We start from the raw sequence: 16,866 nt of genomic DNA on the forward strand, positions 1-16,866 counted from the left end.
CATCTCTACTTCTTAGACTTCTGGCATTAACATACAAACATTTCAAAGTGTGTTTTTTGTTTGTATTAACATTCTGCTTTTCAGTTGACAGGGATAAATTGGAATCTTTTAGCTCAGGTGAGTTTTTAATTATAGACACTTGGACTACTTTTCTTATTATTGGAACCCCTCTATTGGGATGCCCTAACTCTGCTTCATTAGTATCCTTCGAAGATACCTGCCTTCGAACCCATGCACTGCTGAGCAACTGTCGGCTTTCCCCTTTTTTCTAGTATAAAAGCTGCTCTATCACCCTTGTAAAGGCTAGCGCCAGCAGCCTGGTTTCACCCTGGTTAAGGTGGACTCCATCCCTTTGGAAAAGAGTCCCCCTTTCCCAAAAGGTTCCCTAGTTCATTACAAAACTAAATCCCTCTTCCTTGCACCATCGTCTCATCAATGCATTGAGACTCCGGAGCTCTGCCTGCCTCTGGGGATCTGCATGTGGGACAGGGAGCATTTCGGAGAATGCTACCCTGGAGGTTCTGGATTTCAGCTTTCTACCTAAGAGCCTAAATTTGGCTTCCAGAATCTCCCTTCCATATTTTCCTATGTCATTGGTGCCCACAACAGCTGGCTCCTCCCCAGCACTGTCTAAAATCCTATCTAGGTGACTTGTGAGGTCCGCCACCCGTGCACCAGTTTGATATGTTACCATGCAATCCTCATGCCCACCAGCCACCCAGCTGTCCACATTCTTAATAACTGAATCACCAACTATGATGGTTGACCTTACCCTTTCCTCCTGGGCAGTAGTCCTGGGAGACACATCCTTGGTCGTTTTGGGACAGTTACCCAAACCTATCATATTGGGGTTTGTGGATAATGATGCTTTCACCGGTAATTACACTAAAAAACCCTTCAATTTTAAACATTATGATATTAACCTTGCTGCACTGTATGTGGATGCTGAGCAAGTCTCTGGTAAATCTCTCCAACTGGATTTCGAGAATGGATGCTGTATCAGAGAATACATGCAGCTGGTTCAAGTGATGGATAAACATTTGAAAGATAGTGCTCTGTTGATTGATCGTCATGAGTTTTACCAAGGTTATACCTTACTGGCATTTGACCTATCACCCGATCAGGAGTGTATGGACCACTGCTCTTTGATTAAAATTGCAATTTGTGGGCTGAAATCCGTGTGTGGCAAAGCTTTGGCAAAACTGTGAATATGATTGTGTATGGTGTCTTTGACAACATGATGGAAATTAAGCGCAAAAGGAATGTCCTTTTTGATTATCTATGATAATGAACACCATACAGATCTTCCCTATTTTAAAACAGGATCCTTATGTTACAAAATCTTTTGTAGACATCCTGTCCAGTGACTGGCTATCAGATGTATAAACAGAAAGAAAACATACAAGGTTGGTAGTAAATAAATACCCACCCCCATGACTTCCTGGAGAACACTGGTTAGCAATTTATGTTACTGAAAATGGCAAAGGAGAATTATTTTGATTCCTATGGGCAACAGCCTGATAGCTTATTCTTCCCTAACAGTATTATGAACTTTTTCAATAAACATTGTAAGGATGTTTTATACCACAACAGACAATTGCAACATCCACTATCCACAGCCTGTGGTTATTACTGTGTGTTTTTCCTGCATCAGCGCTGTAAAGGGCTGTCTTGAAAATATTTTAAAATTGTATTCTGAAGAACAGTTGCAAAATGACAAAATAGTATTACAACTTGTAAAAAAAACCAAATGGAGAACACATTGTATGTCTAGATTTTTTTTGCTGTTTCATAACCCCAGATGTGTGTACCATACCAAGAATATTATGCTAATCCTAAATAAATGCACCCCCTCCCTCGTGAGAGTTTTTGAAAAATGAACCAAATGTCCATAGTCTTTTTTTTTTTTTTTTTTTAAGTATTTCTTTTTATTGAAAAGATATCATTACACATTCAACCATCTGTATGTGTCAAGCACTTTATGCCTTTTACTGGGAAGGGGGGTCTTTGTGCTTTACAGTGTAGTTGTCACAGTAGGATTTTCCTTGAGTCGTACCAACAGATCCCTGTTGGACGGATTACACATGACCATGGAAGGCATGTTTACTTCTGCCAGGGTTTGCACGAACTCTCCCCAACCTTGGGGTATCCTCTGCTGTGAAAGAGCTTGGGTCTGTGTAGCTCTATGAACCAGGTTCTAATAGATTTGAGCCACTTACAGGCTTTCCCTTGATTATAAAAGCCCCATTACTCTCTGAGGATGCAATGTCCTTATTTTTTGACAGTTTATTGAGCAGTACTTCTGCATTTTTTCTATAGTGCATGCTGATGCTATTTAACACTTCCTGCAGGATAGGGTCTGGAGGGTTACTATGCTCTAGAAATGCAGAAGTACTGCTCAGTAGAGATGTGAATCGTGTCCTCGATCGTCGTAACGATCGATTTCGGCTGGGAGGGGGAGGGAATCGTCCTGTTGCCGTTTGGGTGTGTAAAGTATCGTGAAAATCATTAAAATCGTGAGCCGGCACACTAAAACCCCCTAAAACCCACCCGACCCTTTAAATTAAATCCCCCACCCTCCCGAACCCCCCCCCAAATGCCTTAAATTACCTGGGGGTCCAGCGGCACATTAAAACACGGCACACTAAAACCCCCTAAAACCCACCCCGACCCTTTAAATTAAATCCCCCACCCTCCCGAACCCCCCCCAAATGCCTTAAATTACCTGGGGGTCCGTAGCGGCGGTCCGTAGCTTAAATTACCTCCGTAGCCTTAAATTACCTCCGTAGCGGCGGTCCGTAGCTAAATCGGGGGAAGGGGGAGAGCAGGAAAACCGGCACACTAAATCGTGTAGTCTTCAGCCGGCGCCATTTTGCAAAATGGCCGCCGCAAAATGGCGGCGGCCATAGACCAAAACGATTCGACGCAGGAGGTCGTTCCGGACCCCCGCTGGACTTTTGGCAAGTCTTGTGGGGGTCAGGAGGCCCCCCCAAGCTGGCCAAAAGTTCCTGGGGGTCCAGCGGGGGTCCGGGAGCGATCTCCTGCCGCGAATCGTTTTCTGTACGGAAAATGGCGCCGGCAGTTGATCGACTGCAGGAGGTCGTTCAGCGGGGGTCCGGAACCCTCGCTGAACGACCTCCTGCAGTCGATCTCCTGCCGGCGCCATTTTCCGTACGGAAAACGATTTGTGGCAGGAGATCGCTCCCGGACCCCCGCTGGACCCCCAGGAACTTTTGGCCAGCTTGGGGGGGGCCTCCTGACCCCCACAAGACTTGCCAAAAGTCCAGCGGGGGTCCGGAATGACCTCCTGCGTCGAATCGTTTTGGTCTATGGCCGCCGCCATTTTGCGGCGGCCATTTTGCAAAATGGCGCCGGCTGAAGACTACACGATTTAGTGTGCCGGTTTTCCTGCTCTCCCCCTTCCCCCGATTTAGCTACGGACCGCCGCTACGGAGGTAATTTAAGGCTACGGAGGTAATTTAAGCTACGGACCACCACTACGGACCCCCAGGTAATTTAAGGCATTTGGGGGGGGGGTTCGGGAGGGTGGGGGATTTAATTTAAAGGGTCGGGGTGGGTTTTAGGGGGTTTTAGTGTGCCATGTTTTAGTGTGCCGCTGGACCCCCAGGTAATTTAAGGCATTTGGGGGGGGGGGTTCGGGAGGGTGGGGGATTTAATTTAAAGGGTCGGGGGTGGGTTTTAGGGTGTTTTAGTGTGCCGGTTTTCCTGCCCTCCCCCTTCCCCCGATTTACGATTTTTTGACGATAAATCGGGGGAATTGGTATTGTATCGTGGCCCTAACGATTTTTGACGATTTAAAATATATCGGACGATATTTTAAATCGTCAAAAAATGATTCACATCCCTACTGCTCAGTGCTCAATAAAATGTCAAACAATAAAGATATTGCATCCTGGGAGAGTAATGGGACTTCTGCATATCTATGGATCCTGATCCAATCTGAGAATGACCACAGTATATTAGAATGCAAGTACATCTAAGGCCAGTAGAAACCTGTGACAAAAAAAGAAAAAAAAACTGCATCTCTGGATGACAAAAAACATGTCATGATATAAAAGTAATGCAGGAACAGTTTCAAGATTTATCAGGACAGTCCCTACTGTGTCACTGCTGTGTGTCCTCCAGGACTATGGTCTAGTTACTGTCGAGCCCACCTCTTCTTTCTGGCACACGAAAAGGAGGAAAATGAAGAAAAACCCTGATTTTCTACTGCTTTTTCAGTATTAAGAGAATCAAAGGTCTTATCTAAAGAGATAAAAGTGTAATCATAAAATAAAATCTCCTTTATCTTCTGGCATGATTAGTTTGGTATACCAGTGAGTTGAAAATCAGGATTGAAGTAAAATAAGCAAAAAAAACCCAAAACAGTAGCCAGGTTGTTCATTACATATAAGTAGAATATTCTTAGATGGAATCATGGAAAGAATCATCTTTGCAGGATGTAAGATTGCCCCCATAATGCTAAGGGGCAGACTCTGCCCCAGACCTTATGGTCTTGCCATATATTATAAGTTAATATCAAGAAATTGGTTGCCTTGTAGGAAAAGAGATGAGGAGCAAAGATGGAAGAGAATGACCTCTTAGGCTGACTCAGTAATGCCCGCCAACTGCAAGAAAAGTATTTGCTTATTTTTACTTTCACAAAAAATAGAAGATTATGGGGTAGATTTTAAAAGAAGCGCGATCAGCCTACTTTTGCTTGCGCATCAGACTCAAGCAAAAGTACGCTGGATTTTAGTAGATACGCGCGGAGCCGCGCGTATCCACTAAAATCCTGGATCGGCGCGCGCAAGGCTATCGATTTTGTATAGCCTGCGAGCGCCGAGCCGCGCTGCCTCCCCCCGTTCCCTCCAAGGCCGCTCCGAAATCGGAGCGGCCTCGGAGGGAACTTTCCTTTGCCCTCCCCTCACCTTACCCTCCCTTCCCCTACCTAACCCACCCACCCGGCCCTGTCTACACCCCCCCCTTACCTTTGTTGGGGGATTTACGCCTCCCGGAGGGAGACGTAAATCCCCGCGCGCCAGCGGGCCTGCTGCGCGCCGGGCCGCGACCTGGGGGCGGGTACGGAGGGCGCGGCCACGCCCCCGGGCCGTAGCCACGCCCCGTACCCGCCCCCAAAACGCTGCCGACACGCCCCCGCAACGCCGCGCGCTCCGGCCCCGCCCCCCGACACGCCCCCCTCCGAGAACCCCGGGACGTACGCGAGTCCCGGGGCTCTGCGCGCGCCGGGAGGCCTATGTAAAATAGGCTTCCCGGCGCGCAGGGCCCTGCTCGCCTAAATCCGCCCGGTTTTGGGCGGATTTAGGCGAGCAGGGCTCTGAAAATCTACCCCTATGTGTTTGGTATTAAATAGGTAGTCAGAAAAACAGGCAGCCAAAAAACAGAAGTTTGTGTATTTGTTATTAAACAGGTAGTCAGAAAAGCAGGCAGCCAAAAAGCAGAAGTTTGTGTGTTTGGTATTAAACAGGTAGTCAGAAAAGCAGGCAGCCAAAAAGCAGAAGTTTGTGTGTTTGGTATTAAAAGGGTAGTCAGAAAGGCAGGCAAAAAAACAAAAGTTTGAGTGTTTGTATTTCCTAACCCTCTCACCCCTCTCTCAACCACCCCTAGCTCAACCTTTAATTTATAGGCAGGTGACACTTTCACAATAAAACAATTTAAAAAATATTTTAAATATTTTAAAATATTTTAAAAATTAATTGGCCTTTTAACTTAAATTCAGAAATTCCCCACAGCTTATCAAGAGTTTAATCATTTCCCTTGTAGGTCATTACCAGATATATAGTGAATACAGTTACACATTTAAAGGACCCTAAATGTATCCAGTCCAACTCTCATAGCCACCTAAAACTTAACTAAGAACTGAACAAATTTAAGATGAAGGCAGCAGTCCAGAAGCAAGAGGGGGACCTCCCAGGCTTCTGCATACGTGTCACATGTATGATTTTTTACCCGCTGGTGAGAAATTATATGTGTGCATCTGATGCAAAGAGTTCCTGTCTCTCAGAGAATGAGTCTGATCTCTGTAGAATAGAGTGGCAGACCTGGAGGAGATGTGGCAGACAGAGATGTAAATATATGAGACCTTCAGGGTCCTCATTATAACCAACTCCAGGGACTTGTTTATGATGTCCCTGAAGGTCTCATCTATTTAGTCATCAGGTGCTGGCAGGTAAAGACTTTAACCCCTTTGCAGACCACTGTGTACTTGGCATTAGCTTTCAGTAGAGCTTCTGCATGCTCCAAATGCATTCCCAGGGACACTTTTCCTTACAAAGAGGGCTGTGGATAAAATAAGGAGTTTGTAGTGCTCATTGGCATCGCCGCTCATTAAATAGAATGTATCTTTGTTCCGCGTTAGTTTAATTTTCACATCCATGAAAACAGATTGCTATGTAAATGCCCCAGAAGGACTATGTTATGGCTATCTGCTGTAAAAGAAAAAAAAAAAAGCTCTTTAATTAAAACTGACATTATGGGGCCCCAAGTCTCTCACTTCATGATTTCCGTCTGTGTCTTTATAAAACAGATCACTTGTAAATTGGGTTTTGAGAGGTCCTTCACCATAATTGAAAAGCAGTTCTATGTGGGATCTGAAAAGGTATCAGTTGTTGCTCTGACTAATGAGTCTGTCTCAGAGAGTGACATCCAGCTGGCTAAAAATAGAGGCTACTGGATAGTTCATGAGACCTATTTTGGCCCCCATGTCAAGATCTGCCCCTCTTCTTTCACAATTTTGCAGGTCAGGTACAGCATCGTATTGCTTAAATTCAGGCAATCCTCACCTTGTCCGGCTATATACAGATCTAAAGGGGCTATTTCTGACAAAGTAGATAATGGTGGAATTTCCACATAAATACTTTTTCGATGCTGGTTTGAGTGGGGTCTAGTTGAAACAGATCCAGTTCTGATTTCAAGCATTCTTCAGACACCCTGGTGTACAAAAGCCATAGTACTTTAGAATATATGTTTTGCTTCCTGGTGCAGAGGTTTCTCTTCTTAGACTTGCGTTTAGACTTCTGAGACTTGGCACTTTTGGGCTTCTTTGTTTTAAAAGGTTCAGGAGGCCCCTGTTGATTGGTTCTCTTTCTTTTAACAGCTCTTCTAATAACCACTAATCCTGCTCTATGTTGTTGTTCATTTTATTCATAACGACTGTTGTGACACGGCCCTTAACATTTTTGGCGATGTTTTTTGCTGCGCTTTTCATATGAGGTTTAACAATCTCAAAACCATTTCTCAAAAGAGGTATTGCTTTTCTAAAGAGACTACGAAATACACCGCCTGTCCATGCACCATATTTGACTGGAGCTTTGTAATAACCTGAAAGCCTATGCCCGGCCTGTGCTGCTTAATAATTTCTGTATGCATTGGGGTCACCATAGTTTTTAAATACAGCCATTTAAAAAACAACAACTTTCCGGGGTCGCAGGTATAGCTTAAGGATCACTTTCCCATAGCGAAATTTGATGTGTTGGTTCTGATATGTCATTTATTTCAAGTAATGTGCTGCTTGTTCACAGGGACAATGTGGCTTATCATAAGTGAAGGTGATAAACTCATCCTTACCTGCTTTAGCGAGAAAACAGCGAAGAAGCTGCAAAAAATGGTCTCTCACCAGCTGGTGCTCTACAATATCTATGTACAGGTATAGGGTATTATACCCTCCCATGATATCTGTTGGAAATAGTGAGCACCGCGTATTCATTTAGCTTCAAGCCCCAAAATGGTCGCTAAATCACCCTCTGTGGAAATTACTGCATTGTCCTCTGATTTTAATTTGATTCTTCGTATATTGGGGTCATAAGTGATTCATGGTGGCATGGGTTTAATGAGACTATTCATGTCATGGTTCATTTGGTCCATTGGGCTTTGAATGGTTGCATAATACCCTCTTCATACAATAAAATGATGCTCCATGCTTCCTTCTCCCAAGGTGACAATGTACTTGTGGTCTTGTTTAATATTATCCCATGTGTGTGAGTACTATATTTCCACCAGCCCCGCTTCCCTGTAGGTCCAAAGGCCTAGCTAATTGTGTCGTGAAATTAGAGCTGTATTTTGTGGAAATATCCTCACAGAGGCATTACTAGGCAGCATTATGTAAAATTCCCCTTCATTCCTTTTTTTTGTTTTATGATACAAGGCCTTTTCAAATCAAGCATCTTGAATCTCTGATGCTTTTATCCAACTGTTACATTTTTCAGGCCACCCCCGCCATTTCACAAAACACTGCTTGTTCCTACCACTCACTTTTATCTTTAGAACTTTATCAATGTGGTATATTCTATCTTGTTGAGGGTTGACTTTCAATAATTCTTCGAGATAAAAAGAACCTTGAATGGCTTCTTCACCATGTATCTTGTACATTGCTTTCTGTCCCTGTTTAAGATGTTCATTATTATAAATATCTCAACTGTCCATGCTTGTTCGTAACCTTTTTCAAATTTCTCTTTAGTTTTTGACAGTCTAACATGATTGACCTTTTTAAAAAAGAGCTTAGCAGGTTCATGTTTGTTGGTATTGAGTAGATTACTTTCCAGAACCACAGAGAGTTTGAAGCTGTTACATCGATGGAGCAGGCCTGTATTGTTCTGTGAAAGCTGTGGTTATAACTATTCACAAAAGCCTGAAGCACATCTTCATATCGAAAAGTGTTCTGCGATGTAAAGTATTGCCACATTTTGAATTTTAAAGTGCTGTTAAATCTCTCCACAACTGCTGCCTTAACATCGTTGTTGGTCACAAAATAATGAATACCTCTATATTTTAACAAATTCTTCACAAAGCTATTTAAAAACTCTTTACCCCTGTCTGTCTGAATTTTATTGGGAACATGGTCACCTTTAAATATATTTCCAAATGCCTTGGCCACTTCACGACCTGTTTTTGTTTCTAGGCTCACAAACTATACATATTTTGATAAAGCATCTATCACCATCAAGATGTATTTGTAGCTGCTGTTATAACCGGACAAGGCAGTCAGGTCGACTTGATCAGCCTGCCATTGCATGTCTACATCTGACACTATGTTTTTGTTCCTTTTAAAATGAATCCTAGCAGGTCTGTGTAAGAATAAGCATATTGATCTGTAAGCCATTCAATTACATGTTTTCTGGTCACTGTTTCTTTACATGCTTTAGCAGCCTGAAAAAGAGGATCTATTCTACCAAAACTTCCTACAGTGCCTGGTTGTTTTTGTATGGACGTAAACACAGAGATCTGTATTTAAAACAAAAACTCACTTTTGCAGTCCCCCAACCCCCACTCCAAAAGTATCTACTCACATTTCACTCTGCCAGGCTGTGTCACTGGGCATGCATATCTACAGTGAGGGGAAGAAGGAAGGGGGAGATTCTCCCTGTCACAGTGTACAGAATGAGAGAGAGTTTCCTGCCACATCACAGCTAATAACTTTTAAAACAGAAGGGCTAGAAAAAACCTGCTTCTGGCTCTGTCATTATTAAAAGTGACAGGGACATTTCTGATGACATTCTAGGGGGTACATTTTTGGGTGTGGGGTGGGTTTGGGTTGTACTTGCAGTGAGATAATCAAAAACAGCCAGAGTCCATTAATTCTGTTGTCATTAAAAAGTGACAGGGCCTTTTCTGATGACATTCTAGGGACCATATTTTGGAGGTGTGGTGAGGGTTGGACTTCTGGTGATGTCATACCAGTGACATCATAGGGGGTTTGGGGTGGGGTAATGGAGGGGCCACTCCATTCACTTTTAGGGGGTGGAAGGGGTATGGGCAGAGTTAGGGGCGGGTGAAGGAATGGCCAAGGGAGGAGGGGGCATGGCAGGGATGGGAGGGATGGGGCATGGGTGGGGCTACATTCATTCACTTCTATGCGAGTGGGCGGAGAGTGAGTGGGGCTTAGACTGGAAGTGAATGCTGATTGACTGATGTCAGTTTTGAGTGACAGGGTACCCATAGATTACTGCTGTCCATTTAAACATACTACTATCATTTACACATGGCCTGTGACTGAAGGAGTTCGATTCCATGAACCCCTGAAGACTGCATAGCTGTGATGCCTCTCGTCTCATCATGCTGCAGTGAAACGCACAGCCATCTTGATTTACTAACATTTGCAACGCAAATAACACGTAATGACGTACTTACGCACTAACGTTTAGTGAACGTGACTCCATTTTGGATTCATATTTTGTATTGTATTAATACGAACGCTGTCGCGAATATCTAACCCGTCAATTAAATGACGAAACAATAGTCTGATCATAAGCTACACCTACTAGAGACCACGCTAGCTATTGCTTGTTCAGCAGTTTGTAAAATGTTTGTTCAGCAAAACCAGAACGCATGTGTGAAAGATAAGAACTGTAAAGTGTATAAAGGTTTGCTCCGAAGGGGGCGTGGCATGCAGTTGTACTAAGCCGTTGTCTTAGCTGCATCTTGCTGGCAATAAAAGTCTATCTTTACGGATCAATTGTCTGGACCTCCTTACTGACAAAAAAGAGACGGTTACATTGGCGAGCTCAGCCAGGAGGTACCGGAGACGCTATTTTAGCTCTCCAGAAGGTCCGGTAGGTTGGTGGCGGAGCGGTCCCCCTGATACACCTGGTGAGTGGCCACCGCTGAGTTCAGCGATCAGGTTTCTAAGGGGATCGTTCCACAGAAATTCTGCCGGGACCTCTGGATTGATGATCCGGGAAGAAGGCTTTCCTGACGATCGGAAGACCCCTGCAGGCGAGTATTATGGGAATCTGGAAATAAGTAAAGACTAGCTAGCTCAGGAAATAGCCCGGTCTTTTCTGGCTGACCGAGGGGGCCTTGATCACACCCCACGCAGTGTGTTAGTAGGAATTATGCTCCGAAGACCACGCGGATAATCTGTATGGAAATAATAAGTAGCGTATACGACAGTGGGAATAGGTTTCTTGTTGTGTGAAAGAGAGTGAATGGCCTCGCAGTTCTAGACCGGGCGACCGCGTTCTAGTCGGGGCAATTGTGACCCTTTGTGTCTGACGGATACGGACCCCTTACCTATCCGTCTTCCCTTCCCTCCTTTGTCTGTGAACTCTATCCTAATGGGAGGGAGCGGGTCGACTCCGTTAAAAGTCATGACGGAACACTATAGCGAAGTGTTCGATGAACATAAATGTACGAAACCCGGAATGATTCAACGATGCACCCATAAATGGCCCGGTTTCTGTGTAAATTGGCCTCCTACAGGAACCTTTAATTTCCAAACGGCCACACGGGTCCAGAAAATAGTTATACGAGAAGGGAATCCGGGTTGCCCTGAGGATATACCATACATAACCGCGTGGATCGCAGTTATTGAAAATCCTCCATCCTGGGCGAAGAAATTAGTGGAGGGAGCCGCCCTCGTAATGGTGGCTCAAGCATGTAAGATGGGAGACCGGAAATCCCCAAACCGGAAGAGAAAGGGCAAAGCGGCCATATTGGACTCTACAGAGCATGCGTCAGCTGAGGCGGCCATATTTGTAGTACAAGGGAATCCACGGACTCCAGAAAAAAAATTAAACCCATGCCGCCTCCAGCATTGCCCGACGCTGAAAATATTTTGCCGCCGCCATATGCCCCTTCCTATCCCCCCACATATCCCATGCCACCAAGCCCCCCAGTCCCCTCCAATGCGCAAGCTGATCCAAGAATGGCACTAGCTCATGAAGAACGACCTGGAACGGCGACCGCAAAGGAAGAAGGCGGCGGCGAGGCATCCGTATCAGACGGAACTCGCAGTAAGACCCAAGCCGCAGCTAGTTTGCAATTACCAATCAGGGAAACATCAACTGTTGTTCCCGTAGTCCCAACTGAAGAAAACGAGCATCGTACTACGCAAACAATAAGATTATTTACTTACATACCTTTTACATCCAGCGATCTTTTTAATTGGAAACAGCTGGGGCCATCATACGCTGAAAAGCCAGAACAGATGGTAGACTTTTTACGGGGCATTTTCGCTGCCCACAACCCTAACTGGGCTGACATCCGGCACCTAGCCTCTATTCTTTTCACCACTGAAGAACGCCGGCAACTACAACTAAACATGGAAGAGGCAGCTCGATTAGGAGCCGGATCAGACGGACGTCCCGAAGACGCAGTAAGGGACTTAGCCCCGACTGCGGATCCTAACTGGGATTTCCAGACTGCGGCAGGGCGGGAGCGCATAACCGCCTATCAGACCGCGTTTCTTGAGGCTTTAAAGAAAGGGAAGCAGAAGGTTGTAAATATGGGAAAAATCAAAGACGTGGTGCAGCAGAGAGATGAATCCCCCGGAAACTTTTTGGAGCGATTAATGGACGCATATCGTCAATACAGCCCATTTGATCCTGAGGATCCCAAATATCAATCTATCATACTGATGAGCTTCGTTAGTCAGTCCTGCCCAGACATCCGCCGGAAGTTGCAAAAGCAGGAAGGGTTCGAGGGCATGAATATCAGCCAATTAAAGGTAATGGCTGATAAAGTGTATGTAAACCGAGAACCGGATGGAGACAGCAAGGAAAAGAAAGAAACTAGAAAGTTAAGAGAACGTGTTAGTCTGTTAGCCGCAGCGTTGGAAGAAACTAATTTCGGGAACCCGTCTAGGCAGTATAACGGGTATCCCGGATTCCGAGGAAGGGGCAACCCACCATCAAGAGGGCTGCCAAGAGGACGAGCGAATAGAGGAGGATTGGTTAGAGGTGGAAAAATGCCATTGGGAACCAACCAATGCGCATATTGTAAACAAGAAGGGCATTGGAAGTCTGAGTGTCCGGTGCGCCGGCAAGCAAAGCCGGGCGAATACGCACCGCCCAAATCTAAAGAAGCAGAATGGCAGATGACTGTAGGCGAAACTTCCGGCGAGGATAGCGAAGCATGACTAGAAAGGGGAACTCTTCCTCTAGACCCCCTTGTGGAGATAAAAGTGGGGGCTGAAACGTTCAAAGGACTGTTGGATACGGGTGCTCAACGATCTGTGATGACCACAGCCATCACCACGCCTACTTCAAGAAACATCTCTATAGTTGGGGCTTCCGGAAAACCACTAACTGCTCCCTTCCTTCAAAAACGGCAAGTTACAATAGGAGGACAGTTAGTGTCCCATCAATTCCTCTACGTGCCAGGGTGCCCAGTACCTCTCATAGGAAGAGACCTCCTATGTAAATTAAGGGCTACCTTGCAATTCGAACCTACCGGTGAAATCAAGGCATCCTTTGCCGATAGCCCAGTTTCCCTGATATGTCCACTACAAGAAGAATGGAGACTGCATCTCCCCGTTCTTGAACAAATCACTCTGCATCGATACAAAGGGGACACCCCTCTTAACGAACAGCGCAGACAACTGATGGATAGTGTGCCCCAAGTATGGTCCGAACAGAACCCGGGAGGAATAGCTATCGACGCTACCCCCATATGGATAGAAATGAAGCAGAATGCACAGGTGATCAATCAACCTCAATACCCCATTCCATACATGGCCAGAGAAGGAATTGAAGTACACCTGCAGAGACTGTATGATTTGGGAATTCTCAGGCGAATCCGATCTGCTTGGAACACCCCTCTACTGCCCGTAAAGAAACCCGGTTCTTCTGATTACCGACCTGTACAAGATTTACGGAAAGTGAATAATCAAGTAGCAGATCTAGTAGCCCTTGTACCAAATCCATACTCAATCTTGGCTCAAGTTTCTCCTACCTCCAAGTGGTACAGTGTCATTGACCTCAAAGATGCTTTCTTCTCCGTTCCAGTAGCAGAAGAATGCCAGAAGATCTTTGCCTTCACATGGGAAAATGCACAAACTGGAATCAAGCAGCAGTACACATGGACTCGCTTACCGCAAGGATTTAAGCACTCTCCCACGATGTTCGGGGAGCAACTGGCAAAAGACTTGAAGATGTATCAAGTCACGTATGGGCCAGTCATACAGTATGTGGATGACCTTCTGTTGTTTCGTGAAACGTATCACGAATGTGCTATAGCCACACTCCACTTATTAAAGACGTTGTACTCAAAAGGATACCGTGCAAGTAAAAAGAAGGTGCAAATTTGTGAATTGGAAGTAGAATACCTGGGATTCCAAATCCGGGAAGGTACCCGTTGCCTTGGAATATCCCGTACCAGTTCAATACGAGGTCAACCTGTACCCACTTGCAAGAAAGAGCTCCGAGCGTTCCTTGGAGCTGCAGGATACTGTAGGCTGTGGATTGCTAACTACGCTGTTATCGCCCAGTCCCTGTACGACAAGCTGCGGGGAAAGGAGGCAGAATCTCAGCCTTTTCAGTGGGAAACCCATGAACTGACAAGCTTACAACAACTGAAAGATGCCTTGATTGAACCACCTGCACTAGGATTGCCAGATGTAATGAAACCATTCCATCTATTCGTCGATGAAAAGAAAGGCATGGCCATTGGGGTATTGACTCAAACTCTAGGCTCATGGGAAAGACCTGTTGCATATCTGTCAAAAGGAATGGACAATGTTGCAAAAGGATGGCCAGGTTGTCTAAGAAGCATTGCTGCTGCATGCTTACTAATTCCAGAAGCAGTCAAATTAACTTTTGGACAACTCTTAAATGTAACAACCCCCCACACCATTCAAGGACTGCTAGAAACCCATGGACCAAAATGGATGACTAATTCACGTCTTGTAAAATATCAAGCTCTGCTATGTGAAACTCCTGAAATCCAAATATAGGACAGCAAAAACTTGAACCCGGCCACTCTTATGCCGGCACCTGAACCCGTCGCACATGACTGTGAGGAGGTCATGACTACAATACATTCCAGCAGACCAGACTTGAGAGATCAACCATGGCAGGGAGCATGGACATTATTTACTGATGGAAGTAGCCAAGTTATTGATGGAATTCGAGTTGCTGGATATGCTGTAGTTTCTGAAGACGACATTATTGAAGCTGAGCCCCTACCACCTGGGACATCAGCCCAAAAAGCTGAACTAATCGCTCTCACTCGAGCTTTACAATTGGCAGAAGGACAGACTGTGAATATTTATACAGATTCCAAATATGCTTTCCTCACAATCCAGGTACATGGAGCCCTATATAAGGAGCGAGGGTTCCTAACAGCCGAAGGAAAGCAATTGGCCAATGCATCTGAAATACATCAATTACTAGATGCTGTGTGGGCACCACAAAAGGTAGCTGTCATGCATTGTAAAGCCCATACCGGAAAGTCAGATCCCGTTGCAAAAGGAAACCAATGGGCAGATAAAACAGCAAAAGAAGCAGCCCGTGCACATTTATTATCAATCCCAACTACAACATATCCACTTCTACAATTCCCAACAGAAACTCCTACCTATTCGACAGAGGAAAATGACTGGGCACAGGCTGAACAGATCCACCATCACAATGGCTGGTGGATTCTGCAAGATAACAGAATATGGATTCCAGAAACATTAGCTTGGACTATTGTCAAGGAAGCACATAACAAAACCCATCTCGGACGAGATGCACTGGTAAAGTTGCTGGGAAAGACGTATTACATCAATAAAATAATCCAACTAACAAAACACGCAATCAGCCAATGTGTCACATGTGCCAAAAATAATCCTAGAAGTGGACCTGGTCCATCACCTGGACATATTTTAAGAGGAACTACACCTTTCCAAGTTTGCCAAATTGACTTTACTCACATGACTCCGTCCAAAGGCTACAAAGCAATGCTGGTGGCTGTCTGCACCTATACCGGATGGATCGAAGCCACACCAACACGAACTGAAACCTCCAAAGAAGTTGCGTCCTTGCTCCTTCACCAAATCTTACCACGCTACGGATTACCAAGACAAATCAATTCAGACAATGGACCAGCATTTACCAGCGATGTTATCCAAAGACTAAGTAAAATCCTCGGTATCACATGGCATCTGCACTGCGCATGGCGACCGCAGAGCAGTGGATCTGTTGAACGGGCTAACAGAACGCTGAAGAATCAGATAGCTAAACTATGTCAAGAAACAAAGACCAAATGGCCAGACATCCTACCCTTAGCCTTGCTACATCTCAGATGCAGTCCAAAACGATCAGGGCTAACACCGTATGAGATGATGTATGCAAGACCTCCACCTCTCCCTTCTTTTCCCGAATCATTGCAGATACAAGGGGAGTTGTCACTAAGTAATCAGCTCAAAGGACTATATAACACAGTCATTGCAATTCAGGACTATACATGTGACGTTGAACCGTTAGTTTTGTTAACCCCAATTCATCCATTCCAAGTTGGAAATTCTGTATGGATGAAGGACTGGGATGAATCCGATTTCCTCAAACCACGTTGGAAGGGTCCATACACAGTACTACTCACCACTCCTACTGCTGTAAAGGTCTCTGGATGTCCTTCCTGGATTCACTGGACTCGCCTAAAACCTGCTGCCTCCAATTGGCAAGTCTCCAGGATTGGAGACCACAAATTAAGATTCACTCAAACAGGCAACAAGATAGTCCAGATTAGATGATTATAGTACTTTGCTAAAGAGTACTAACATATACATTTTTTCTTCCTTTCAGAATTAATCTACTGAACTACTTACAATTCAAGTCCAACGTGTTCACCCTCAACTTTCGGCTATGACAACCAGACTACTACTAGTTATTCTACTGATTTCCTGTTCTACAGCTACATCTCTTGTTCTACCTCTAAGCAAAAACTGCACTGAATGTGTCAAGTTAATCCGTACCACTACTCTAGATGGATTCCAGATTGTCTCTACCATTATACACCAATCTCAGCCACCCGACTCATGTGCAGCTCAGCCTGCGTGCTCATTGAATACTACTCAAGGATACCAGTCTTTTCACCGGTGCCTACAAAATGACAAGGTCATTTGTCATACACCTACAACTCCCAAGTACT

General features: G+C 45.0%; 1 protein-coding gene across 1 annotated transcript; it reads left to right on the top strand.

The window, feature by feature from the left end:
- Positions 1 to 12,951: 12,951 nt before the first annotated feature.
- Positions 12,952 to 16,468, top strand: LOC115099623. Its single transcript, XM_029617354.1, is given in 1 exon segment — positions 12,952 to 16,468. A coding segment is annotated over 1 exon segment (3,495 nt). The 5' UTR covers positions 12,952 to 12,973.
- Positions 16,469 to 16,866: the final 398 nt, after the last annotated feature.

This window comes from Rhinatrema bivittatum, chromosome 9, assembly GCF_901001135.1.
Source record: "Rhinatrema bivittatum chromosome 9, aRhiBiv1.1, whole genome shotgun sequence".
In the NCBI taxonomy this organism is placed as follows: Eukaryota; Metazoa; Chordata; class Amphibia; order Gymnophiona; family Rhinatrematidae; genus Rhinatrema; species Rhinatrema bivittatum.